The sequence below is a fragment of the Apodemus sylvaticus genome, chromosome 9 (genome assembly GCF_947179515.1).
Source record: "Apodemus sylvaticus chromosome 9, mApoSyl1.1, whole genome shotgun sequence".
Taxonomy (NCBI): domain Eukaryota; kingdom Metazoa; phylum Chordata; class Mammalia; order Rodentia; family Muridae; genus Apodemus; species Apodemus sylvaticus.
The window spans coordinates 20,893,455-20,921,371 of record NC_067480.1 but is presented as its reverse complement, the minus strand read 5'-3'; the positions used below and the strand labels follow the sequence as shown (position 1 = coordinate 20,921,371).

At 48.8% G+C, this 27,917-nt stretch overlaps 1 protein-coding gene across 5 annotated transcripts in view; it reads right to left on the bottom strand.

Annotated features, from left to right (window-relative positions):
* Kif1a (kinesin family member 1A) overlaps positions 1–27,917 on the bottom strand; it is an 87,887-nt gene that overhangs the window by 50,454 nt on the left and 9,516 nt on the right. For all 5 annotated transcript variants that reach the window (XM_052192381.1, XM_052192383.1, XM_052192382.1 and 2 more), the window contains exons 2-11: positions 16,523–16,687; positions 11,519–11,595; positions 10,457–10,636; positions 9,779–9,844; positions 8,955–9,133; positions 7,748–7,859; positions 6,565–6,642; positions 5,820–5,885; positions 5,123–5,140; positions 1,214–1,289 (exon numbers count right to left, since the gene is read on the bottom strand). In XM_052192381.1, coding sequence (XP_052048341.1) covers positions 1,214–1,289; positions 5,123–5,140; positions 5,820–5,885; positions 6,565–6,642; positions 7,748–7,859; positions 8,955–9,133; positions 9,779–9,844; positions 10,457–10,636; positions 11,519–11,595; positions 16,523–16,628 — 958 coding nt within the window. In that variant the 5' untranslated portion in view covers positions 16,629–16,687. The remainder of the gene's footprint in view (positions 1–1,213; positions 1,290–5,122; positions 5,141–5,819; positions 5,886–6,564; positions 6,643–7,747; positions 7,860–8,954; positions 9,134–9,778; positions 9,845–10,456; positions 10,637–11,518; positions 11,596–16,522; positions 16,688–27,917) is intronic.

Below are 27,917 nucleotides of genomic sequence, written 5' to 3'. Positions count from 1 at the left end.
TCCATGATCCAGATTCCAGGTGGCTTTAAATAGTCACGGGTAGCTATGAATATCATAAAAGGGATGGACAATTACAGAACAATGTATCTCTAGGTGGGCAGGTTATATCAATATCAATTGGCTCTGAGTTCATTATGTGGGTGTTTTGTGGGGTGAGAATTTACTAGTATAAATCTGACTGATAAATTACAAGCCTCTAGAGTTTTGATTTTACTGGGTTACTGGGATTTGGGACCACTAACCACAGGGGCCGGACAGCTGGGAATGTGTGCAGAATCTATAGCAAGAGAACCCTGAGATGGGTGTTCTATGCATGGGGCCATCCATGGAGGTGGTGTGACGATAGAGGCCAGAGAAGAGCCAGCAGTAGCGTGGGATGGTGCCTTTTTAAAAAATATTTCTCATTACATCAAGAGAGTCTCCCTGAGACCTTTCTCCAGGGCCAAAACTGCGAGGGGCCTACTTCTTAGGTCTCATGTCAGGTAAAGGACCAGGTAACGGTGACACCATTACCTCCTGTCCCTTCACCAGGGCCCATCTGCCCCTGCATGCTCCCATATAGTCAGGGCTTCCATAACAAGTGACGCTGGCCTGAGCTGGATCTCTGTATAGACAGCTGTGACATGCCAGAGAGTCCCACCTAAATTTTACTTTATCATTAAGAGTGTCAGCGTCCCAGCCATGATGTATCCAGAGGGAACGCTAAGGTTATTGTGGAAAGAATGGATTCCATGCTATATGTCCAACAGTCTTCATCCCTCCATCATCTGTCTAAACTCAGAACTCATGCAGCAACAGGACTAACATCAGATCTCTAAGTCCCAGCAGGTAAGCAGGGCTCTCAGGATCAGGGGCTATGCTACATCCCTGTTATAAAAGCCTAAAGGTCCAGAGAAAGGTTGGAACGTCTTCGGGTGTCATAAATAAGTTCACTCACAAAGGTAGACACCGGGACATGCCTTCTGTGGCTCCCTAGGGCCATCCTGGACCCTAGACTTGCTTTGATTCACCTGCCTTTGCCCTGGGCCTTCCAGAAGAGCTGTACTGTAAACAGGCTATACTACGAACCAGCTGGCCCTTACAGAGTTACTTAGGACTTACCCAGAAAGGGTAAGAGACCTTGTTGTGGCAGAGCAATGTGTCTTTCCCCACAAGGAGACAGGCATAGCCCAGAGTAGAAGCCAGAACCACCAGGGAGTTGGCGCATGCTCACCTAGGTTTTCCCGGAGAAGCCATGTCAATACAGAGTCTCGGTAAGGGATGAAATCTGTCTTCTTCTTTTTCTTGTTCTGTGGGGACATACAAGGTCAACCTTGAGTCTATTGGAATTGAAAGGAGGTTAGTTCTCAGTGCCACCCCACTCTTCACCTGAATCCTGGGGTGCCGCCCCCAGGCAAGCCCTATCTGGACTGAACTCAAGGCTACACTAACACTTCTTTCCAGTTTCTCCTTCACCCATCCTGCTGTGTCTGGGCCACTCAACTGGACTCAAGCCCAGGAATTCTGACATCACTGGCCACTGTGTCTTCCCCTGCTTTGCCAGGACAGCAACCCCCTTCGAGCAGGGTGAAATGGCTTTGCCACTAATGATGCTTTCCCAATGTCCGCTCAGTCTCTCCTGTCCCCCAGAACTCCCTCCTGTCCCTCAAAAGTCAACTCTGAGCCCCTCCCTTAGTAATCCGCTCTCCCTGTCCCTCCTCCTGTCACAGATATCCTCCACACTCCTGACACCCCCCCCACACTTCTTACAGACACTCTGTGAGTGAGTTAACTTTGTAAATCATGGATACAAAGTTACTGTGCAATGTCTCATAGTTTAAGGTGCAGTTGTCTAAGAATCATTTGTTGAACACGAGGTACAGCCAGCAGGCACAGTCCCTGTCCCCTGGAGGCTCCACTCTAAGGGAAGCACACAGATGCCATCTCAAGAGTGTTATATTCCCTCAGGTGCAGACACAGCTCATCATTGTCCTTTAGGATGACCCCCAGGATGAGCGCCACTACCTCACAGGGGTAGAAAGTTTGAACATTCTTAAGCTACGCTGCCTAAGGGGGTTTCAGAATTGTGCACCAATGTCTCTATAAGCAACAGGTAGAAGGGCCCTTCCCCCCAAAAGCTCATCCATGCCAGGCACTGTCCATATTGTCTTTGGAAACTCAGTATGAGGAAAAAAGAATTCGGGTTTGGTTTTTAAATTTTTCGTTCCTGAGGTTGAATTCTCTGTAATGTGTTGTACTTCTTGTTTCCACAGGGAACGCCCTCCACTCCACAGCCGCTTCAGCCGAGGAGCCCAGCAGCCCGCCCCCCACCTCCCATCCCCAACTGATGGTTCCCATTCCATCCCCTGGTGGACTGGTCCAGTCAGCTCTGCCACCTCCAGACCCACTCTCTGCTCGCTCTCTGCCATCTCAAGCCTGGGTCACTGCTGCACTGGTTTTCTGTTCTGCGGACTCCAGTGCCAGGTCATCCCTCCCTGTCAATCTCCACTCGTGCCAGGGCATGGTCCAGATGAAGTCTCACTGAGCACTGCCTCCTCTTAAATCACAATCAGCCAGATTCTGACTGTGGACCAAAGCCCTCACATCTGTCCTCAGATCCCCGTCGTGTCTCCTCATCTATAGCTGCTTCCTCCTCAGGTTCTGTTCCTCAACCAGAAACTTAAAAACTCCCTCCATTCCCAGAAGTTTCTTTCCATCATTGTCCCTCGCGCAGCTAGTCACTGTTCCCACGAGGCCCTCGACTGTCGCCCTGTTCCTCACTCAATCCCTCATGGCTGACACACTGATCCTCAAGGAGCTCCTGTCGGCAGTGCCCACAGGCCCCCAGAGTTCTGTGCCACTCCATTCTGGTTCCTCACACAGTTCTCACAGTCCACCAGCCATGCCCAGTTTCTCACACAACTTTTTCCCTAAAAAGCTTCTTACTGTCCCTCAAACAGTTCCCTCACAGAATCTATGACATGGCCAACTCTCCATTTTTCAGTTTTCCCATGCAGTCTTTACAGTGTCCATAAGTTTTACACACACACACACACACCATGCACACCACATGCACACATCACATACACCATATCACACACACACCACATGCACAGGTACACACACAAATACACACACCTCATGTACATCACATTACACACACAAACACAACATACATACACACACCATGAACACCCAACATTACACACAACATATATACACACACCATGAACACACAACATCACACACACACATACCACACACACACACAAATACCACAAACACATACCTCATGCACATTACATCCTCAATCCTAGACACAGCAATTATGCAATCAGTAACATTTCCCCTCACAGGTTCCACCATTCTTCATAGTTCCTTAAACAATTAAAGAATTGTTTCTTTACACAGTTTCTTACATAGTTTACCCACACAGATTCTCAAAAGTTCCCTTGCGTATTTCTACGTGGCGGCTCGAATTGCTCATCCGGTTGCCCACATAATTAACTTCCCCAAACTTCTTCCCACAAGCTTCAAAAGCCCTGGACACACGTCCTCAGGAGTTCCTCATGCCCTTTCCTGGTTTCTCTCAGCTCCTCACAAAGTTCACCTCTGGGCCCTCAGTTTCTCACAGGCCACAGTATGATCGTTAATACTGTCAACTTGAAAGAAATCTAGAATTGCCTAGAAGACAAATCTCAGGAGGTGTCTGTGACAGAGTTTCTAGTGGAGTTAAGACCAGACATAGCCATGAGAGACTCCATTCCACTCAGGGCTGCGTCCTGGACTGAAAGGACACTGCTGAGCTGCAGTGTTCATCACCGTCTGCTTCCCGAGCTCCTGCCACCATCTCTTCCCTCTCACAATAGCCCTATCCTCAAACTGTTAGCCACCGTCTCTTCCCTGCAGTGATGGACCATAGCCTCAATTTGTGAGCCGAAATCAACCCTTCCTTTCTCCATTTAAAAGCATTTATTTATTTATTTATTTATTTATTCGTTCATTCATTCATTCATGTACACAGACTTGTCAGAAGACATCTTATGGGAACTGGCTCCTCTTTCAGCCATAGGTTCAGAGGTCACCCTCAGGCAGTCGCGCTTGGGGATGCCCGAGCCATCTCTCCAGCCTCCTTCCTTTTTCAAGTTGTTGTTGGAGATTTTGTGACAGCAACGAGAAAGGAATCATCACACACACACACACAGGCTTCTTTTCCATTTCTTTAAAACTCTGACTCTGTTTCAGAACAGCTCACAGGTTTCTCACAGTCCCACAAGATCCACGTTCCTGACGACTCCTCACACAACTGCCACGGAGCTCCCCACAATTTCCCAAGTCCATCTCATCTTCCCATAACACCTCCCCTTCTCCCCCCCCCCCTTGAAAATTTCACATAATCCATGTGATTCGCCAGTCCCTGCCAGAGTCTATTACCAAGCACCTCGGGCATTTCCCCCAAGGTTTCTCACAGTTCCTCAAACAAATCTCCAAACAGTTCCTCACCGCTTTCCGTCTCTCTCCACCCTCCTTCACTCTCACTTCCTCAAGCTTCCTTGTAGTGTTTCACAGTTGCCTACACTGAGCCTCGGGTTTCCCCGACACAGGTCCTATCTTCTCATGAACTTGCTTACATAACTTGACACGCCTCACCTGCTGCTTCTCCTCAGTGTCCCCCGCGGTACCGTACGCACACCAACCTCCTACCCCCTCAGCCGCCACACCAACCCTTCCAACTCCATGCCTAACCCACTCGCCCGGCTAGCTCCTCTCCAGTCCTCAGGTCGTCTTCCTGAGGTCACGTATCTCTACAAAGCTTTCTATCCATCCAGATTAAAGAATTTCACTTTGCGGCGACCACTGACGGCCATTTTTTTCCTGTGTCACAAATTCACCCCAGTCTGTAATTACATTTTCAGGTGTCTGTTTGTTGTGTCTCTCAGACTGTGGCGCCAGATGTGTGGTGCTCATCCCAGGCCCTGACTGTCAGCCCAGGCCCAGCTCCGAAGCGCACGCATTCACTGTATCTTCATTAAGTGAATGAATGAGGTTTGGGCTTTACTCTTGAGACTAGCATAGTAGGGAGTGGGGGTCAAGGGCACCCCACTCCCAACCCCTCTCCTTGAAGCTAAAGAAATCAGTTTACCTTATTGGGTCCAGAGTCCTGAAAAAGAAAAGACAGAAAGAATCTAAGAGCCTGGAACCAAGCTAGGGCCCAAGGGCAGAGCACGCGGAGGGGACAGGCTGGCTCCGGAGGGACTAGTTGTAGGCAGAAGCCTGAGCACAGGCCAGGCATCTGTCATCCACTGCCCGGCCACCCTAAGCCGGTCACGACAGGCAAATCAGTTAAGAGTGTGACCTCTCAGGCTGGTGTCTCACAGCAGTCTTGTGTCCTCTTAAGAATTCCAGAACAGGATAAAGTCTCTAGAATCCTTCCCTGGGTGTCACCTTAAGTGGATACATAGGGCATGTCAAACCCAGCTCTTCACCTCCGAGGACTGTGGGCTCCCTCTAGAGGACGGCCTGTACCAGATCAGCAGTGGTCAGAGCTAACCATTGTACTACCCATCCATAAGGATGCTAGCCAACATGCTCCCTATGGACATATGATAAGGGGCCACAACTTCCCCATTTTACAGGTGAGGACGTTCAAACAAGGACCACTTGTTTCAGCTATGTGGTATTCGCTCCATCCCTGGGCTCCCCCTTGAACTCCAGCTACCTCTTTAAAGTCAGAGCCTAGAACATGTGTGACAGATGCCCAGCTTGTCCCTGGGGGCAGGTGAGGGTTCCATCTCTCTCCATCCCACCAATTTAGCTCCGGAAGCCTGGAGCCAGCTCACCATTTCAGCCAGAGCAGAGATGACCTTTCCCAGGGTGGTCAAAGACTTGTTGATGTTGGCCCCCTCCTGTGTGTAGAGAAAGGTGTGGTCAGGATGGTGGGTGGCACCCAGAGCCTCTTGATCTAGGGTGACCTCCTGGGGACTGATCTGCGTGGCATAGGGCTGAGGCTCCAGGCCCTGAAACTGATCTCTGAGGTCACTAGGCACAGAGGATTCTGGGGCAAGCAGCTGGTCAGAGGTCCAGGGTTCCTGGTCAGCTCCACCAGCACCCTAGTTAACCTCTCACACGCCCTACATAGTACATAGAGACCCTTCCCAATCAACAGAGTAAGACTCGAGTCAAAGGTAGAGGACACTCAGAAAAGCAAAAAATAAATAAATAAATAAATAAATAAATAAATAAAATTAAAAAAAAAAGACACTCCTTCCTGATATACTAAACTGTATCCAGAGAGGCTATGCCCCCAGGGCACAGGCTAGCCAGCTCAGCCCACTGCTACCCCACAGCCTGTCTCCTTTTCCTGGGAAGCATAAAGTACTAAGTGTGAAGGACACTAAGTACTAAGTGTGAGTGTCTGTCCTCATTTACAAGATCTGGAGCGTGAAGATCTGTATTCTGTCTACTGAACACGGAAGGTTCCAGCCCATGGACCCACCCTGCCGTTCCTGCTCAGGAGGCTTGCCTTTGGTGGTAGCACAACCTTGCTCTGTCCCCACACGGACCTCCTGTGCAGCCTGGCCCTACCTTGAGCCGTGTGCCCTTGGCTCCTGTGGAGTCTGCTCGTTCACTGCCCGCCAGGTCCACCAGGCTGATTTTGCTCACCTGAAATGACAGATGCATCAAATACTGTCTCCTGCTGCAAGCCCCTGAGGCGAGGCTGCTGCAGAGCCCTCCTGCCCCTCTGGGGACACTCTCATGAGCTACTTGAGGAGCTATAGCCACACCCTTCCCTGGCATCCCCCCCTATCTTTGATGGCCCCAGTTTCCTTCTTCATCTCTGTTCATTGTTTTATTGATGTTCTATCCCAGTTGGGAACCTCTTCAGAAGCTGCGCACACCACCCAGGGCCCTGCCTCCTTGGGCCATGCACTCTATGTGGCAACACAGGAGATGGACTCAATTAGGTATTGTCATCCATTTTCACAGATTTCTCTAATCACCTGTGGTTGAATTTGAACCCAGGTCCAAAAAAGACCTTAGCTGTTGCTTAGCTGCCTCTGGGGGCCCTGGCCAGCCCCCTGCGGAGAAGCAGTCAGTCACATGACCCCAGGAAAGCACAGCATCTCCTGACCAGATACTGGACACAAGAGGGACCATCTCAGAGAAACTCTGGCAGTGAAACCTGTCCTCTAAAGTGGCCTCAGACTTCTCTGCCTTCCTGAGGCTCTTACAATTTCATGGGGACATAGTTGGGAGCGTCACACCAGGCCCAGGTGTCCCCAACACTATTGAGGACGGGCATGGACCCCAAATGGCTCGTTCCCCAGGAGACTGAGAGAATATTTGCACAGGAGGCCCTCCAGGCAAAGGGACAGAGCTACAAGAGGCTCAGAATGACCCTAATATCCTTCCAGAAGCCCACAGATGGAATGACTAAGATAAAGACCCCAGGAAACAACCCCCCAGACCGTGTTCTGATCCACCGAGTGTGCCAGAGCATCAGTTGTAGGAGAGGTATCTGGAGTGGGGATGCCAGGGCTGTGCTCCCTCAGCATAGGTACTCTGTGCTGAGGAAGACACTGCCCACCGCACGCCCTGTTCCCAGTGTGGACCCCATCTCTCCAGGGAGAGTGAGAGACCCTGCCCTGCTAGTCTATATCAGGGGCCCATCAACACCACTGTAACCTTCCACCCCTGGCCCAACTACAGTTCCCGAGTTAGGTGGAATCTGCTCCCCCCCCCACCCCCCACTACTCCACAGGCTCACTTTCTCTGTGGTGATGTTGGTCTCTGCATCGTGGCGCTTCTGGGTGAAGATGATGTTGAAGACAGCGTGAGATCGGCTGCTGGTCTCATTCATGTTTGTGGCCGCCACAGTCCTGGGGGCAGGAAGCTGCTTGAGGTCATCTGTCCCTTACCCAGGGGTCACCCATGAGCGTTACTAGAGGTACCGGGGTGCTCACCTAGGTCAAGGGAACTCACTTCTCAACCTGGGTGTGGCCACACAGCCTGCCAGAACTCAGGCCTGTGAGTCAATTATAGAGGTGTTCGATCCCCCAATGCTGTCATGTATGTTGAGGGGTACAATGTCTCAGATGCTTCCTGATACTGAGATTCAATATCACCCATGTGGACAGAAGTCCTCACAGGCCTTGATGCGGGAACGCCCCTTGGTAAGGGAAAATATTCATTACCCATCTCAATGTCCCTCCAGCCACTCTGGGGAACCCAAAGAGCGGACCATGGTCCCAGTAGCCAAAGCCCACAGAGGGTAACAAGGACCAATGTGGCTCTTCAGGGAAAAGAGTCCTGCCTGAGATGGGGGGAGGGGTGATCTCAACACTGCCCTAACCTGCTAAGAACCTCATAGACTCTCCCAAGATGGAGTTCGTGGGAAGAGCTCAGAAGCCATCTCTGGTATGCAAAAGTCACAGTCTTACATGCACTTCGGGGCTTTATTATGCACAACCCTGAGGGGCTGTTAGGGTTAGTTCAGGACACACACACACACACACACACACACACAAAACCTCAGAAGCTGAAGACAGTCACCTGAGCAACTTGTATACCTTCTGATACCAATATGTATCAGTAAAACTATCATGGTGACCAGTGTCCCAGGCTAAAGGGGGTAGATGACTTATGGTCACTGTGATGGCCCTCACAGTTTCTAGACCTAGGCCTCACAGAATAGTTGCCCTTGAGCACAAAGACTGCTTCTGAGCTATTGATGTCAGAGCTCTGTTGCTAGAAGTGACAGAGCCACACAGCCCATATGCTCAGCCCAGGAGCAGGCCTCAGGTAGGAGGGAACCAACACCCCTCTCAGGCTCATATATGTCCTCAATGGCCAGCCACATGAGGTCCTTTATCTTCTTGGGAGCCACCACACGGACTTATCATGAGGTGAAGCCAGTAGTGCTCTGAGGGCCTGGCCAGAAGTAGGAGTGTGGCCACGAAGGACAACCTGCATACCTGGCCTTGTTCCCTGAGTCCATGAGGTCCTGGATGTCATTGTAGGAGGTTACAGCCAGCTTGGAGAGGTCCTCCACATAAGGCCCCAGCAGAGGGTGTTCTCTCACACGCAGGTTGCCTTTGTTCTTGGGGTTTAGGAGGTCTCGGACTCGCTCACAGTAAATCTCCATATAGCTGACCTGCAGAGCAACACCATCAGGACCCCCAAAGTGAGGCTGGACTGCACAGTCAGTCAGAACCCTGTGGCAAGATTCTGTGGCAGAGCACAGACTTGATTTCTAGGTAGGGCACACAGGGAATCCAGCCCGTGGCCTCTGTGATTGTGGGTGTCAGCCCTCTTTAACTGTCCAGCCCTCCCTCCATGTAACTGACCCACAGGACCGAGCTACACCCTCAGGGACCCCAGGGCAGGACACTGGATCCGTGATAGGCACACAAAGGATACTCAGCCAGGGTCAGCCTACTTCCATCTACGCAGTCTTCTCCCACTGAGAGCCATCTTGAGACTAGCCACATAGCATAAGCCCCTGTGGTCACCTGGGGGCTATCTCAGCCACAGCATAGCCTAGGCTTTGTGGCTCTGTGGTGTCTGCCCCTGTATGGGGTGGAATAAGTTGGTATGCCAGTGACACCGGCCAGGGGTCACCTTCCTGTCAGCGCTGAGCTCTGAGTCACCAAGAGCCTTGTGGGCATGCAGACAGTCATTGGGTGGGTGGATGAGTGACAGGAATGGATGCTGATTTTAGGTCAGAAGGCCATGGCCAACCACACCTAGAATTCCCCAGATCTACACTCGGAAGCAGACGGCAGGCAGGATGTCCTACCTCCACGGAGTAGGACATGTTGTCATTGGTCGTGTCATTAATTCGAGAGAAGAGGTCTTCGCAGAGCTTCAAAATAGGAGGAAAACATGTTAGCTGAGGAGGACTAGTGGCCCGGAGCCTTGTCCCTCATGGTTTTGTCGGCACCTTGTACCCAGGCAGGGTGCTGCGTGGCCAGATGCCCCTGGTCCCTCCAAAATGCACATTCCAAAGTAAAGGCCTGGGCCAAGCATCCAGTCTTCTTATTCTAGCACCCAGTATTAGTATCTACCCCTTCCCTAGATTATCTGTTTGCAACCCTGTCCTCATCTGCATAGAGGGCGGGGCCACGGTCCCTAAACTGGTCCAGCATTCTTCCTTCTCTAACCAGGACAAGTTCTGGCCCAGACCCTGAGATCTCCTACCAGGAGAAGAGAAGGGCTGTGATCGGTCAAACATTTAGTGGCTTCTTAAGAATATGGTCACACCTCAGGCCACCAGCCATTTGCCTCAGTCCTCACAGTTCCCACAGAGAGCATCTGTCCAGCCAGTGCCTTATCTTGTGCATATGCCCCTGTTGGGTACCTTCAAAGGCTGACCACCTCCTGCAGCCCATCCCAGGCCACTCTCCCTCCCCCCTATCATCCTACCCCTCCTCCTCTCAGGCCACCTCCCCCTCTCCTTTCTAGGCCCCAGCCATGCCTGTGGGATGATGCCTTGCTGGTCCTTCTCTTGTTTCCCCATCATGGTGTAGGACTTGCCAGCCCCTGTCTGCCCATAGGCGAAGATGCACACGTTGTAGCCCTCAAAGGCGTGCTGGAGCATCTCTTCCCCAATGTCCCTGTAGACCTGCTTCTGAGAGGCATAGTTGATGTCCTCGGGCTGCAGAGAGAAGAGATGTGCCTTAGGAGGCTATGGGCTCTGAAACTGTGCCTGAGTTCTCAGAGCCCAAGTTGAGACAGGGCCTTGAGGTGAAAAGCTGTGCTATGGTACAAACTAATCCTGACTGAGAGTAGCTTCCTGAGGGGTCCTCTGAGGCACAAATGTGAGACAGGGGGTATCTGGGTAGTAGAGGGGGTTAGGACAAAGATATCACAGTAGAGTGAGGAGTGGGTGTGAAGACCCCCAGGTAAGAGCTCAACCCAGTCAGTTCATGTGACAGTGGTGGGTTTAGCAATAACTAGAGTTAAAAGGAGGCAGGACTCAGGGGTTGAGGGATGGCCTGTGGCATCAGGACATTATCCTGAGGGCAGAGGACTCCCCAGGCATAGAAACAGCATGGTGCAACCAAAGGGCATATCTGTGAGGAAGGACTGAACAGGGAGCAGTACTGGGGAATTCTGGGACCACATTCAGAGAGACAAAGGCCAGGGAGATTGAGGGAAAGGACTGCATGTTTCCAGAATGATCCAGGGAGAGGTGGAACATGGGCAGGGCTTAATGTGGACTGGATGTGGGGGCTGGGAAGGGAGGAGCCCAGAGTCCACATCTCTCAGCGTTTGGGAGCTGGAGCTTACAGGTAGGGCTCAGCTTTGGGATTTCTGAGTTTGGAAAAGGGAGAAGGCACAGTGGATGGTCACAGCTGTGATACTGGGGCTGTGAGCAAAAGGATCTGATCCTTATAGGTTGGTGGTCAACTCAGAGTGGTCCTCCAGGTGAATAGGGTAGAGTCTTCATCCCATTTATAGGGGAACATGCATAAGACTTAGGGAGGTCTTGAGACCAAGACCAATACCAGCCTGCCTCTCCCCAGGTGCAGCTCACCGAGGTGTGTGACCAGTAGGAGTAATCGAAGCTGAAGCTCTTGGGTGTCTCCTTGGGCTGTTTGGGGTTGACAATGGCTACAAGAGACAAAGATCATAAAGCTGGTTAATCCTATGCAATGACATCTCAACCATCCAGACTGCACCCTAATCCTCAGAGGGTCCCAGGCAAGACAGACTCCCCCAAACTAGGTGGGGCCAGAGACCCACTTGCAGGCACACAGGAGTTGTTGCCCCTCTCTTTGGGATGGACTCACAGATGACAGGGGGCACCACCAGGCCACACCTGTTTTCTGGTGACAGTCATGCTACAGGCCCCAGCTCCCCTAGTTTAGGGTTCTACAGACTACTGGTCTACCTGCCCTGATCGGCATGCTTGTATCTCCAAAGTAATTAAAGTCTAGGGCAACCCATGACATTCCAAGTCCTACCTCTTGCAGGCACTCTCATGCCTGCCCAGCTCATCTGGGTGTCTGTGGGGGGCATGTGCACTATCCTACAGGGGAGGTGCTCATTTTCCAGCACCTTAGGGAGATGCTGAATCTCCCTAAGATGCACAATCTTTTCCTCTCCTGTTGTCAGACAGTGAGCATCTTCTAGCCTTGTTATTACAACCCAAGCTCATGCTCCTAACCCCCGATTTGTTCCTCTTGAGGTATCATAGTGTCTGCTTCCTCCTCCGTCCTCACAGAGGCCCCAGCCCAACCCCAGAGACCCAGAAGGTTGAAGCAGCATTAGTCCCACAACCAGGGACAAATTCTGAGTGAGCCCTAACATGTAGCCCACATCTAGGACCTGAAGTTTTCCAGGAGAGAGCCCCAGTAGCCCAGGAGGCCTGCATTGGCCCACACATAAGCTACAATTTTTTATCCTCAACAGGCCTGACCCACAGCACCTATGCTCAGTGGCCACAGGAAGAGACTTGGTTCCCACACCCTAAGGTTGTGTTCTCCAGACTGTCAGAAACATAATGCCTGTGTCGATGCAGACTTGAGGACACCAAGCCAGATGCAGACCCTGCCCTGGGGTCTCACATCCATGAAGGACAAAGGCCAATCATAGTCACCATCAAGTCTGGAAAGCAAAGCTCCCACATCCTACCCTCTCAGGACTCTGCCATCAGTGTGGACCCCGCTCTAGTATGACTCATATCCTTACAAAAGGGGAAAATTTAGAGACACACACATGCAGGAAGGACATTGCATCCTGTAACAATAAAAATGGAAAACCGGGTGAGACTTCAACAACACCAAAGCTATCAACACTCCAGGAGCTCAGAGGGAGCCTGGGGAAGGTCCTCCCTCCCAGCTTCATGAGGTTTCAACCCAGACAACACTTGGTCTTCAGCCTGCAGAGTGGCTGACTCTACATTCCTGAAGTTAAACGCCCCTTCCACAATTTGTCATGGCAGCTCTGGGAAGCTGAACACCCTATGGTCATGCAATCCTCTGCCGCTGTAACAAGCCCAGGGACCACCAAGGCTCTGGGCAAGCATCTTCCCAAGCATCACCGGGAGCCACCTCTCTTCAGACCCCTACCTAGGCCCCTAGACTGGAGTTCTTTCAAGCCCAGGGCCTTTGGAAGGCCACTGACCATTTATACCCTACTATGACTGCCTTGAGGAGACAGGAGAGCAAACTGTCCATGACCATAATGGCCTCATGTCCTTCTGTGACACAGGAAGAGTGGCTTCAACACAGCCAGAACCCAAGCACAGATGAGGCCGGTGCCATGGAAACAATTGTGGGACCATCTTCAGTGCAGTTTGAGCTGGGCCTCAGACCCTGAGGAGGAGGCCAGGACCCCCTTGTTTACACGCCATTGCCCTATCCTCTGTCCGCTCTGTTCCCTTACCCCTTGTACTGTAGATCAGGTCCTCCATGTAATCCCAAATCCCCTGCCCTGGCCCCATCCTGGACAAGCCTGAGCTCTGTATCCCCAATCCTCCCTGACTCTGATGGGGTCCTGATATCAGAGTCATCATGGTCATACCCCATATGGACCCTAAGCTCCCTGGAGTGAGGCTCTCCCTAGACATGGCGGGGGGAGGGGGGGTGCAAGCTCAGTGGAGATGGGATAGCAGGCGAGTAACAGGGAGGAAAGCTCTTCATTTCAAGCTATCTGAGAAGAGTCCACTGAGGGCCCATCTGGCATAGAACTCTGGGCTCGGGCCCTGTTTGCTCCTGCTCCCCACAGCCTGCCTCCTCCACCGTGCTGTTGTTGTTAGTGGAAATACCTTCATTCATTACAAACGGGGCCTAAGTTCCTGAGAGGGAAGAGATTCTCCCATAGTTCACATGGTCCAGAAGGCCTGGATTCCCAGAGTGCACCGGGCCTGGCCGTCCAACCACGGCCCCCAGCCCGACCTGCAGAGGCCTGTTTTGTGCCAGCAACCCTTCCCCCAACAGTCCATTTCTCACAGAAGCAGAGCCCATTAGGACAGAAAGCAACTGGCTGTCCTGTGGAGCCAGGAGGGGGTCGAAGTGGGGCCGTGCAGGCCTGGAAGCCAGCCCCCGGAGCAGCTCATTAAAGGCTCCATGCCTTCAACCCCTTACCAGGGCTGGGCCCCTGGGAGCCAGGCTCTTTCAAGAGAAGCTGCACAATACAAGGCCTGTGGGGCCTGCACTGGGGTGGCCACCCGGTGGGGAGGACAAAAGTGGGGGCAGGGATAGCGTGCAGAGTGGCAGAGAGAAAAAAATTAATTGGGCACTTTTCTCAGAATCAGAATGTCCCCCCTGCAACCAGGGACACAGCAGAGGGTGTGTGTGTGCTGAGCAGATCCAGTTGCTTCCTGACCCCAGAGGTTTCTCTGTGTGACTAGAGGATTCAGAAGCAACCTGGATTAGAACTGTGAGGAATACCCAGCATCAATTGCTCCTTTGCATAGGTAGGGAAACTGAGGCCTAAGGAGATGACTCCCCCTCCCCAAGATCAATCCCAAGTAAGTCAAGAGCAGTGGAGTCCCTTCCTTCCCGGGTCTTTATCCTTAGCCCCGTTGGAATTCAATTCAGTGTACATCCTGGGATGAATTTTTGAGGTGGCCTTGGGACCCTTCATCAGCCTGTCCTGAATCCCTGCAGAGGGACACGACTGACCCAGAGCCCACACCATCTCCGTGTCCTCTGAGTATAAAGTATGACTTAAGAAGAGCAAAACCCAAGAGGTTCCCCACTGTATAGTGAGGTATGGAGCATAAATAAAGGCCGCAAACTCTACTGACTGGCCCAGGCTGGCTGTGTCAGCGATAGACAGACAGATGTACTGATGACGTGACTGTTAGCTCTGGAATGTTCAGACAAAGAACACTATTTACCCAGATGACAGTGACAGGATAATGAAAGGTGCCTGTGGCACTCAGAGTGGTCCCAAAGTCCTCCTCCTTCCTGGGGGGGGGGGGAAGGTGGGGGCAGTGTCCACCCAGGGAAGCAGACATGGACACATCTGAGGCCCTCAACTCTAGCAGCCACCTGTGAGCTAGGAAATGATAGAGCGGTGTTTGCACAGGTAATAAGCACCGTGTGAGTCCTGCCATCCTCTGACACCAGGAGGAAGGACCACGTAGGCAGCTGTTGGTACCAACCATTGGGTACAGTTTGTAGCAGCAGCAGCTTATGGAAGACAGTGGACAGAACCCACGTGAGACCCAGGCTCACATCACCACCAAACCCAGACAACCCTGAACAGAGGTGCTGACCAGTTCTTATTCTAAAACTTAAGCTTTTTAAAGGAGGACTGTCATCAGCAAAGTCCAACTCAAACACTGGGCCATTTGCAGAAGACCCCAAAGTGAGTACAGCCAACCTAGGGAGTCAAGGCTAACAGCTCCCCTAGTGGAGGAATGGAGGGACTGCGGCAGCAGATGGCCTGGCTGAGTACTGTTCTCAGTCTGGGTGTGGTTGTCAGCTCTGGAAAATCCAGGGAGCCTCCTACTGTGATCTGCCCACCTCTCTGCCTATCAATCACATCTCATCAAGAAAGCAGACAAGCGCTTCAGAGACTTCAGTCAAATCCTGCTGCTTATGGGACCTTTGGGGGCAGATCTATGTCCCTGGCCTTATGCAAGGGCTGTCCCCTGATTTACTGCTTCATACGCCCCAAGATTAGACCACACCTCCCACTTGTCAGAGTCTGACATGACCAAATGTGGACCATAGCAAAGTACAAAGAGGGAAGCTGGAACCCTAAGACTATAACCAGAGTTAAATAGGGGCTTCCACCCCCACCGCACCCTCTAATTCATATTCCTAAAACCTCAAGGTGCAGTCTTATCTGGAAACTGCACTGTTTTCTTTGACAGGCTCTCACTATGGTAGCCAACTGGGTTTGAGCTAGTGTCCGGTGATGCTCCCGCCTCAGCCTCCTGAGCAGCTGAGACTACAGGCTTGAAAACTCGGTGGTAAAGAAGTGGAGGCATACTGAATTAAGTTATGCCGTAAATCCTTGTGAAGAGGCCACCCGAGGACACAGAGATAACATCCAGGCATGGTGGCACATGCCTGTGTCTCAGGCCAACCTGGAATGATAATATATGAAATTGATGTAATAGTTCAAGGACAGCCTGGGCTACAGTGTGACTATTAATCCAGTTTAAGATGTGGTCTGAGACTCTATCTCAAACAACCAGAGCACGGGGACGTGGAGAGCCGGGATGCCACACGTGTCAATGTGTGTGTGTGTGGGGGGGGGGAAGTGAGAGCAATGTGGCCACAAGCCACAGCCAGGCAACCTGCAGACGCTTGGAGAGGCAGCAGGCATGGTCTCCCAGTGGAGGGAAAGCACCCTGCCCATGCCTTTATTTTGAATGTCTGGCTTCCGGAACCTGAGAACAAATTGCTGTTTCCACAGTCCCTCATCGGTGGTGAGACCCCCATACACCATGAGGATGTGGAAGGCTCAGGACTCTTGGACCTAGGCTAGGTTGGCTCTTGGGTCTGGCTGGTAGGCATGGTCCCAGGGTCCCACAGCACCTGAAGTTGATGGTGTAGCCATGACAACCAGTACTTACTGGTGGTGCTTCCAGACATCTGAATGATGCACTTGGAGTCTCGGCTCATTTCCCGGGAGTTGAAGGGGCGGACACGCACCGCCACCTTCACAGAGGCCCCGGCCATTTCTGTGGAGTTGGTTGGTAGTTCAGCAGCTGCACTTGCCCCAGAGAGGGCAGAGTCACCTGTTTCAGGAAAAGGGAAACGCAAATTAGGAGCAGTGTTCAGCGAGGCCGTACAAGGTCGCCTGGCTGTCTCCTCCTCCACTCCCTCCGATTTCCCCCAGTGACCATGTGGGGACCAACCAACAGGACCCAGAACTGGGAGCAGGTAGCTACAGGAGAAAAAGGCACAAATTTTAACAGCACAGAACTAAGCTGAGTGTAAGCAGCCCAACAGCACCAGAAGAAGAAGGTAACCCTCCAGTGAAGGAAACTGTCTCCCCTCTCCCAGAAGCTGTCCTTTGAAAATGGCTTCTTGGTTATGAATGGGACTCTGTGCCCACTTCCCTTTCTCGGTGCTGGGATTTTGTTTTGGTTAAACTTGTGTGGATTTTGAGCATGAGTAACACTGGATACATCAACCACACCCCAGGGCAGGCAGCACGCTCAGGAATAGTTGGTCAATACAAAACAGACTGTGTTACTGTTTTTTGCTTTTGTTTACTTGCGTGTGTTTCTTGTTTGTTTAAATTTAATTTTATCTTTTTACTTATTCACTTTACATCCCTCTCACTGCCCCCCCACAGTCACCCCTCCCACAATCCTTTCCCCTTCCCACCTCCCTTTCTCCTCTGAGCATTCCCCCTACCCTGTGTTTGTTTTTAAGAGAAAGAATATGAAGTTGGATGGGTAGAAATAGGGAGAGAGCTGGGAGGAGCTGGGGAAGGACAAAAAATATGACCCAAATAATAATAATAATAATAATAATAATAATAATAATAATAATAAGAAGAAGAAGAAGAAGAAGAAGAAGAAGAAGAAGAAGAAAGTGGAGGTCCTTGCACCTACAGGATTCTTCAGGCAAGGGTTAGAAATGGACAGGTCTCAGTCTGGACCTGGTCCTGCCTTCCTCTGGCTATGTGATTCACCCTGGGCTGCGGGTGAGTCCGGTGTGAAAGGGCAGGGTTGAAGCCAATGATCCCATATATAAGCTGGAACTGGGACTTGATGGACCCTCAGTAAGCAGTTCCTTCAGAGGCGGCAGGAGAGGGGAAGATCTCCCTACCACTGAAGGTGGACAAATCCACCTAGAATGAAAACTGGTGGGAACTGGACTTGAGCTCACCCCTTCATGCCAGGCCCTTCAGCCAGCCCCAGGCACGGTGCCAGCCGCTCTTTGATACCACCTTCTCCAGGTCTATGCGTGGGAAACCAAGAAGGGCAGGCGGCCCGGGCCGTGTTTCCTTGTGTTGACATCCTAGCTAGGGAGGAAGGTGGGCACAGGCAAGCCTGTGAAGCCCCTAGGACATCAGTCCTGGGCTGCCCATAAGCTGCAGCACACCCTGTGCCCTTCAGGGCGGTATCCTGTGCTGCCCCCAGGCCCAGAAAGAGGAAATCATTAGAGAGGAAGAAAATGTTTATGAGAACAGATGACGTCATAAGCTTTTTATTCTCCTCAAATTTAGTTGCACAGATGCTCGATTCCTGTGACCCAGATATTCCAACAGGATTTTCAGTGAAATCTGGCAAGATAGGACTTTTGGGGAAAAAAAATGAGGACAAAGAATGGGCCGCGCCCCACCCCAGCCATCACACACACCATGAAGCTGTGCTCCTTTAAAGGCTGGCCATGGCGTCTGCTCTAATTTTATTTCTCTGGCTGTGCTAAAACAGACCAAAAGCAGCATTGGGGAGGAAAGGATTTATTGTCTGATACTTTCAGGCCAGGATCTATCACTGAGGGAAGACGGTCGGGGCGGGAACCTGAGGCAGAAGAACACTGTTTGTCGGCTTGGCTCACTTGTAGTTCATACCCAGCTAGCTTTCTTATAAAACCCATGGCTACAGGTTGCCTGTGGTCCTAGGGGTGTTGCCGTCCACGGTGGACTGGTCCCTCCGCATCAAGAAATCATCAAGATAGTTTCCCACAGACACACCCACAGGCAACCTGTGGCACTGGGGGATTCAGGCAACTCCCCAATCCAGGTTTTCCTCTCAGATGAACTCTAGGCCGGTGGCTTTCAATCTGTGGTTCAGGACCCCATGGGGGGGTCTAGTGACCTTTTCACAGGGGTCATTAAGGCCATTAGAAAACACAGAGATATTTACACCACAATTCATTAACTGTAGCAAAATTACCATTATGAAGTAGCAACAAAAATAATTTTATGGTTGGGGGTCACCACAACATGAGGAACTGTATTAAAGGGTCACAGCATTGGGAAGGTTGAGAGCCACTGGTCTAGGCTGTGCCAACCTGACAATCAAAGCTGACACCCAAATGGGGGGGGGGGGGCTCTGTGGAGAAACAGCAGGTTTATAAACTGTCCCTCCCCCTCCTCTTCCCCCCTCTTCCCTCTTCCCCCCTCTCCCTCTCTCCAGTTCCCTCTCTCTCCCTCCCCCTTCCCCCCTCTCTCTATTAATGTCTTACAAGATCAGTATCAGGGAATTGAAGAGCAGGTAAGAGCATGGCTGCTCTATCAGAGGACCCAGGCTTGAGTTCCAGAACCCATACAGAAGCTCCCAACCATTTGTTGCGCTAATGTCCTTTCCTGGCCTTCATGGGCACTGTACACATGTGGTACACAGACATACATGCAGGCAAAACACTTGCACACATGCAATGAAAAATAAATTAAGAACAAAAAAAATAAAAATAAATAAATAAATTAAGGTTAGTATAGGCGATCGGCTATGCTACATTTAACCATAAGCTGGAACTTTCTTCTGGAAGCACAAACACACAAAGCTGTTCCACTGGAACAAAACACTGCCTCAGGAGGCTGGCATTCCTGTCCCAGACAGGTGGGCATCTGGTGCAGATAAAATGTTCAAATCTGCAGCAAGTTACTAAAGCGGTGTGAGGAACAGGCCAAGATTCTAGGCAGGGGCTACAGGGGCCAGCCGCAGGGACGGAAAACACTGAACAGTGCTGGCTCCCAGCCCATTTGCATTCTGGACGCAGGGGCGAGAGGCTGAAAGACTGGAGTCTTTCCAGGCAAAGAGCTGTTGCTGAGTGACAGAAAAACCTGCAGTGCTGTGGCTGAGAAACAAACCGGAAGCCAAGCTCTCAGAGGGCGTGGAATGCCAAGGTGGACACCCAGGCAGCTCTGCCAGGAAGACATCGGACAAGTTCTGAACCCAAGGTATAGAATGTAAGAGCTCAACCCAGGAGCATCAGAAAGCCAGAGATTTCCACAGTGTTAGGCAAGCGCTACAGACTACAGGGGCCATGGAAGACAGCCTTGGAGGCCCAGAGATGTACAGCAGAGCCCAGCAGACAGGGCCCCATCGATGAGACCTGCCAGGGTCACCTGGTCTCAACTGGTCTGGGACGGAAGCTTCTAGAAGAGGTGAGAGCACAGCTATGTCAGGGTGGGGATGGCATCTCTGTTAGTAATGTAAGCCCTTATATCAAAAGTCACAAGGCTTGTGACTGGAGAGATGGACCAGCAGTTTAAAAAGCTTGCTGCTCCCTCAGAGGACCTGGCTTCAGTTCCCAACACCCACATGGCATTTCACAGTCGTTGGTAATTCCAGTTCCAGAGGATCCACTGCCTTCTTCTGGTATCTTCTCCAGGCAAGTCTATGGTGCACATATACACAGTTATGCAGGCAAAATACTTATGTGCATAAAATAAAAATTTTTATACACATAAAAATCAATTTTTTAAAGACTCTGGGAAATGTCATTAAAACAAAAAAGTTGCAGGGCATAAAGGGACACGAAGAGGAAAATCAAAATTTCAAAAGGGGAGAAGAAAACTCCACTCTACCACTATACAGACCCTCTCAACCTGGAGTTATATGCGGTGGGTGTGAGTCACCATGAGAGCGCTGTGAACGAAACCTGGATCCTTTGCAAAGGCAACACACGCTCTAGCTTCAGATCTGTGTCTCTAGCCCCAGTCTGGAAACTATAAAGAATCACGGGCTGGAGGGGTGGCTCAGTGGTTAAGAGCACTGACTGCTCTTCTGAAGGTCCTGAGTTCAAATCCCAGCAACCACATAGTGGCTCAAAACCATCCTTAATGAGATTTAGTACCCTCTTCTGGTGTGTCTAAAGACAGCTACACTGTGTTTACATATAATAAATAAATAAATCTTGTTTTAAAAAGGGAAAAAAAAGAATCACAAGGAAATTCTCAAACTGAAAACAAAAATGCAATGAATGAAGTGAAGATGCTAGGCAGAACTACAAATGGACAGGACAAGCAGCAATATGGAAGTCAGTGGAAATCGTGCAGTGGAAATCCAAAAGCTAAAGAGGTCAGAGGTCAGATGGAGTGGGAAACTTAGCCTGAATGTCCCTCTCAGATTCCTGTACTGAGACCCTAAACTCCAAAGTGTCGGAACGTCTGGAAAGTAGTTGAGTCAAGAGAGTGAGGCCTCCATGGTGGCCTGGCTCACTTGCAAAGGAGGCCAGAAAGAGAACCCAGTTTCCACTCCCATGTGAGGACATAGCCAGAAGGTGCCAAGACAACAGGTCTGCGTCAGACAGGGAGCACACCTCAGCAAGGCCTTCCTGCCTCCAGAACTGAAGGAAATGAGCTACTACTCTCTCAAAGCAGCCCAGAGACACCAGAAAAGCAACGCTTAGCACAGCCATGACCCTTGGAAGCTGCCGTGGATAGAGCAGCTCAGCTTGCTGCTGCCTACTCTGCAGGGTGGTGGTTCCTGATTGCTCCTGCTATACGGCAGCCAAACGATTCCCATTTGCCTATCCTTGCCTTTGCTTCCTATACTTTGGGGTCTTTTCTAAAGCCTCCTTGCTGACTGTAATGTGGAGAAGCATTCCTCCTGTGGCATCAGGATAGTCACATGTCAGAGCTTACGTGTAAGTACTTAACTTGTTTGGAGCTATTAGTACTGAATCAGAGACTAGTACTAATCAGGGTCTAGCTTAATTCTCCTACACATGGACTAAGCACCCACCATTATGAACGACTGTCCTTTTCCCCATGTGTGTATTCTTTTTGGTTTCCTTTTAGTTTGCTTGGTTGATCGGTTGGTTGGTTGGTTGGTTGGTTGGTTGGTTGGTTGGTTGGTTGGTTCATTGGTTAGTTGGTTGGTTAGTTGGTGGGTGGGTTGGTTAGTTGGTTGGTTGATTGGTTAGTTGGTTATTTGTTTGTTTGGTAGGTTGGTTGGTTGGTTTAATTTTGGTTTGTTTTTGTTTGTTTTGAGATAGGATCTCTCTAGATAGTCCTGGAAGTCCTAGAACTCACTATGTAGACAAGACTGGCCTCAAACTCACAAAGATGTACCTGCTTCTGCCTCCTACGTGCTGGGATTAAAGGAGTACACTCCCATGCTCAGCCCAGGGTGTGGTTGTCCCTTATACCCTTGTCCAAAGCAGTAGGCTGCAGACACAGGGCTCACTTCTATCTCTGCATCCCATTCCGTTTGCCTGTGCATCTGCATTTATGTTGCTGTTGTGAAGTTCGGATTACGACAGATAGGAAGTATATTTTGAAGTAAGGTATTATAATCCCTTCTGACTTGTTCGTTTTGCTCAAGATAGCCTTGGATATTTAGGGTTTATTTTGGTTCCATGTAAATAAATACCATTTTTTTTCTTTGAAGAATATCCTTGGTGTATTTATTTTTGAGGCAGGGTCTCTTCTAACCCTTGCTGGCCCCAAACTTGCTAAGTAGCTGAAGATGACTTTGAAAGCATCCTAGCCCTCTTGCTTCTACCTCCCAAATGCTGCGACTACCCGCATGCGCTGCCGCCCCGGTTGTCACTGGCATTTAGATGGGGATTACATTGAATCTAAATTTCTTCAGAAGATATGGACATTTTAACAGAAATAGCTGTTCCAATAAACAAATATAGTGTGTGTGTTTTGATAGGTGGGTGTGTCTCTGTGTGTATATGTGTCTGTGTGTGCCTGTGTGTCTTTGTATGTGGGGGGGGGGGTAATATATCTGTCTGTCTTTGTGTCTGTGTGTCTGTCTGTGTGTTAGGGGTGGGTGGATATGGGTGTGTCAAATACTATATCCTCTTTCACCAGTGTTTTGTAATTTCGTGGTAGTATTTTTCCCAGCATTGCACTGTAAAATGATGAAAATGGAGAGAGTCAATTTTATCTGATATTAGAATGGCTACTCCGGCTTGTTTCCTGAGACCGTTTGCTTGTAAAATTGTCTTCCAGCCTTTTACTCTAAAGTAGTGTTTGTCTTTGACACTGAGGTGTGTTTCCTGTATCCAGCAAAGGAAGAAGAGGGCCCTAATCCTGGAAAGGCTTGATCTAGCATTGTAGGGGAGTACCAGGACAGAGAAAAGGGAGTGGGAAAGACAGGAGAATGGATGGAGAGAAGAGGACTTATGGGACATATGGGGGGCGGGGGGACTGGGAAAGGGGAAAGCTTTTAGAATGTAAACAAAGAATATAGAAAATAAATAAAAAAAGAAAAGAAAAGAAAAGAAAATGGAGAGAGACTGCTCAGGGGTCGAGAGCACTCGTTGCTCTTGCAGAGATCCAGTTCCCAGCACCCCACTATGGCTCACAGCCACCTGTAACTCCAGTTCCAGGGAATCCAGTGACCTCTTCTGACCTCTGTGAGTACCAGACATGCATGCATACAAGCAACATTCAAATACCTAAAGTAAATACATCTAAAAAAAATGTAAAAGAAAGTGGTAAAGATAGCACTTTGCCTTGGTCGGTGCTGAACAAGCTCCCAGCTTTTCCCCATTGCATGGACTGTTAGTTGCAAGCTTATTCGTAAAGGTCTTTGTCACTAGTATGTTTGTTATGAATCTAATTTGTTAGGTGTGCTTTGTTTGTTCATAAAGGATGTTGAATTTTATCACCTGCCATGCTTCATCTAGTGAGACGACATTTTGTCCTTCATTTTGTTGATGGTAGTGACTGGCTTTGGTGGCAGATATTGAGCTATCTTTGCATCTCTGCAAAGAATGTCATTTGACTGTGCTATATTATCTTCCCAATGCATGGAAGGAACACTGGAGTTATAGATGGTTGTGAAACATAGTGGGGTGCTGGGAACTGAGCTTCTGCAAGAGCAATAGACCTCTCGAGTACTGAGCAGTCTCTCCATGTTTATCATTACAGGGCAATGTTGGGGAAAATGTCTGCCCTGGTTTGGCTTGCTGAGTATTTGGTTGAAGATTTTGACTTCTACATTCATCAAGCATTTCTCTTTTTAAGGGCTCATCGTTTCTTTCTCTTATAAAGGTTTATTTTTTCTTGATGGGCTCTCGTCCTTTTGATGTGCACTGCTTTGGCTGTTCTGTAGTTCTGTGATCCCCGCTGCTCGCCATCCTCACGGAAAGCCCAGCTCTCATCTTTAGGTCTGGTTCACTTTCTTTTCCAATAGAATTTCAGGGTAGAGAACATGAATAAGTGAACACTAAAACTGAGACTTTGAAATAAACAAAACACGGTAAACACTTTAACTGTCTCCTCACACAATGCTTAAAACAGAGAGAAGTGACTGGGTAATCCCATTATTTTGCTAAAGAAAGTGTTAAAAAAAAAAAAACTACACGGGTGAAATAATTGAGTCAGAAAATAAAAACTGGTGACTTTTCTAAATAAATTTGGTACATTGTTTGATTTTTCTGGGTGCATATTAACTTAAAAAATTATTTTTAGCCTGGGGAGGCAGAAGTAGATGGGTCTCTGTCAGTTCAAGGCCAGCCTGGTCTACATAATGAGTTTCAGGACAGCCAGGGCTACACAGAGAAACTCTTCCTTGAAAAACCAATTGGGTGTCATCTCACACACACACACACACACACACACACATCTGTAATCCCAGCACTTAGGAAGCTGACGTAGGAGGTTTGGAGCCTGAGCCACATTTTCCAAGCACACAAGAACAAAAGACTCAATTTTGGTTGTCAAATGTGTGTGTGTGTGTGTGTGTGTGTGTGTGTGTGTGTGTGTGTGTGTGAAGACAAGAGTAATTTTTCTCACTAAAATGGACATTTCTCAATAGAGAGAAAAACAGTAGAGGTGACAGCCACCTCTGGCCCACATTACAGAGCACCTGGAAATCCAGGACAAATAACACATCAGAACCAAGTGAGAAAACTATTCAGGAAACAGAAATGAATGGAAAGTGCATAACCAGCACTCCCGAAATAAGGGTGCCACATCAGCAGGAAGGCAAATGCCCTGGTGGATGCCAGGCACCAGAGAACTGGGACCACTCATGACTACAAGCACTACCACAGGACAGCGAGCCTTCAAAGCTCCACCCTCAGTGACTGCGGAGGCTGGACGGATGGGTCTCCTATTAAAGGGACGCACACAGAGGATTGTTCCAATGATGTGGAGGCACAAGGACACGAAGAATGGCAAAGCAAGAGTGTCTAAGGGCCTGAGGCCATGGCTGGTCCTCACGGAGTTGCAGTTTCCAGTTGAGAGCCATGATACCTGAACTGATCAAGTCTGAAGCCCCTGTGAGAACAGTCACAGGTCTCCTGCAAAGTGCCACCACTCATAAAGTCCCCAGTGCAGACAGTCAGACACATGTAAGCTCAAAAGCATAGCTTGCCAAGTAATTAATTTTACTAGAGTCAAAGGAGAGAGGCAGGGTGTGGAAGCAGGCAGGGGTGACACCCTGAATGATGCTAGAGTTTTAAATGTCCAGACACAGTTGCCATGACGTTTACTGAAGAAAGCAGTAACAGAAAACAATAGGGTAAAATGTGAACTTTTAGAAATTTAAACTTAGCAGGCCACAAAGTAACTCTCAGTAACTTAGATTGTATCAAATGGATCACTTCCCTTGAAAACAAACTAAATATTAACAACAAAAAAACCTAACCCACCTATTTAGAAATTTTACAAGTAAGGTTTTAAATAATGGATACACCAAAGAAGTCGTGAAGAAGCTACAGAAATTCTCAAACAATAACAAAAATACTATTAGCAACCATAATGGGAGCTTCCACTTCCAACCAGGATGGAGTCACAGGGACCAGACTTAGCTCTCAAGAGTTTGGGTGGGTGGGGAGGTTGGATAATTCTGGAAAGGAAGATAGTTCTGCTCACAACTCTAAATATTTGCCAGTGGTTCCCCTGAACCTTGCAGTGATAATCCATGGCCATGTGAGCCAGAGACAAAGGACAGAGCAGCTGAAGGCTAAACAATCCCCAAAGCTTGTACCAAGTGAGGGGGTGTTTGTGATGCAGTCAGCCAAGATACAGAGTCCTCTCCACCCCAGGGATTCCGGAGAGACACCAAAGAATCCTGTGTTCTTTGGGTGACTCTACTGCTCTCTGTAGGAAGTCTACCCTAGATATCTACTCTAGCAAGGTTTAATGGGCTTCAATGGGCCAAGCAGTCCCTCTAGAGAGCTGCAGCCAGAACAGCATCCAATGTGCTCTAGAGGGAAAGTGTCTAACTCAGAACCACAGTAGGAAAAAAAAACCCACTTAGAGCCAATAGATATTAGATGTGCCAAGAAGCAGGAAGAGCTGTAACTAAGGAAAAGCCAGTCAGCAAAGCCATATTTTTCTGTGTTATTAAGATAAAATTGAATCAATTATTTAAAAATTTACCCACAAGCCCAGCACTGTAATGTGTGACTGCATTTCCTGCAGTGAGGAGACTGAGGCAGGATTCAATTGAGTCCAGGAAATTGATACCAATCTGGGTAACAGAGCAAGACTCTACTTTAAGAAAAGAACTAAATTAAATAATATAAATAATAATTATTGTGTTATAATTATTATGTAAAATTATAATTATATAATAATATACATTTTTCAGAAAAACTAGTAGTACTTTAAAAGTGTGTCGTACTATACATTTTAAAAACTATAATTCAAAATTTTTTCAAAAGATTTATTTATTTAATGTATACGAGTGCTCTATCTGCATGTATACCTGCATGCCAGAAGAGGGCATCAGATCCCATTACAGATGGTTGTGGGCCATTATGTGGTTTCTGTAAATTGAACTCAGAACCTCTGGAAGAGCAGTCAATGTTCTTAATCACCGAGCCATCTGTGTAGCCCCAGTAATTCAAATTTTATATAGACTTTGCAAGAAAGAGGGATGCAGAGAGAAAGTATATATTTCCAATATATTCACTGGGAATAACATAACTTTGGTGACAAATTAAACAAGGGAAATTGGAAAAATAGATAATACTTATGAACATAGATTCAGTCCCAATGAATTAGCTCTGGAATGGCAAGAGAGCTCCGTGGTTTGAGGCACTTGCCACTAAGTCAGCCATCTGAGTTCAATGATAGACACCACATGGTGCAAGGAGAGAACCAACTGACAGAGGTTGTCTTCGGGACTCCACAGACATGGCCATGCCTCTCAAGTGCACAAACACATACAACAGATAAGTAGGAAAATCTAATTTTAAAAACTTAATTATTAAGAAAACCTGGAACTCTTGAAACATTGGGATAAATCTTAACAATGGCATCTGCCATTGTGATTCATCACATATCCCCCCAAAAATGGGGGAATAAATGACACCCTCAACAGCTATTTTAAAAAATAAATAATAAATCATTTAATTTATTTTTAAAATATTTTAAATAATCAATAGTTTATTTTATTTTAAAAAATAAAAAATAAATCAGTTGTCTTCTATACCCACGTATGATAGCTCTCACAGTAATATTTGAAGAAAATTGATTTTTAAATCACAGAAGCCATCTACTGAAACCCACCCAAACATTACACTTGTCAGTGACTTGGAAAATAATGTCCCATCTATAAAAAATTTAGGATCATTTTTGCTTAACTGTTACAGAGGTTCCAGCCACACAGTAAGACAGGAAAAACAATAAACAGAGCTGAGAGGCTGAGAGAGAGAGAGACAGACAGAGACAGAGAAAGACAGACAGAGAGAGAGAGAGACAGACAGAGAGACAGAGATACAGAGACAGAGAGATAGAGAGAGAGACAGATAGACAGAGAGACAGAGAGAGACAGAGAGACAGACAGACAGACTGAGAGACAGAGAGAGACAGACAGACAGACAGACAGAGACAGAGAGACAGAGAGAGAGACAGAGAGAGACAGAGAGACAGAGAGAGACAGACAGACAGACAGACTGAGAGACAGAGAGAGACAGACAGACAGAGACAGAGATACAGAGACAGAGAGACAGAGAAAGAGAGACAAAGAGAGAGACAGACAGAGAGAGACAGAGACAGAGAGACAGAGAGTGAGACAGAGAGAGACAGAGAGACAGAGAGAGACAGACAGACAGACTGAGAGACAGAGAGAGACAGAGAGAGAGAGAGAA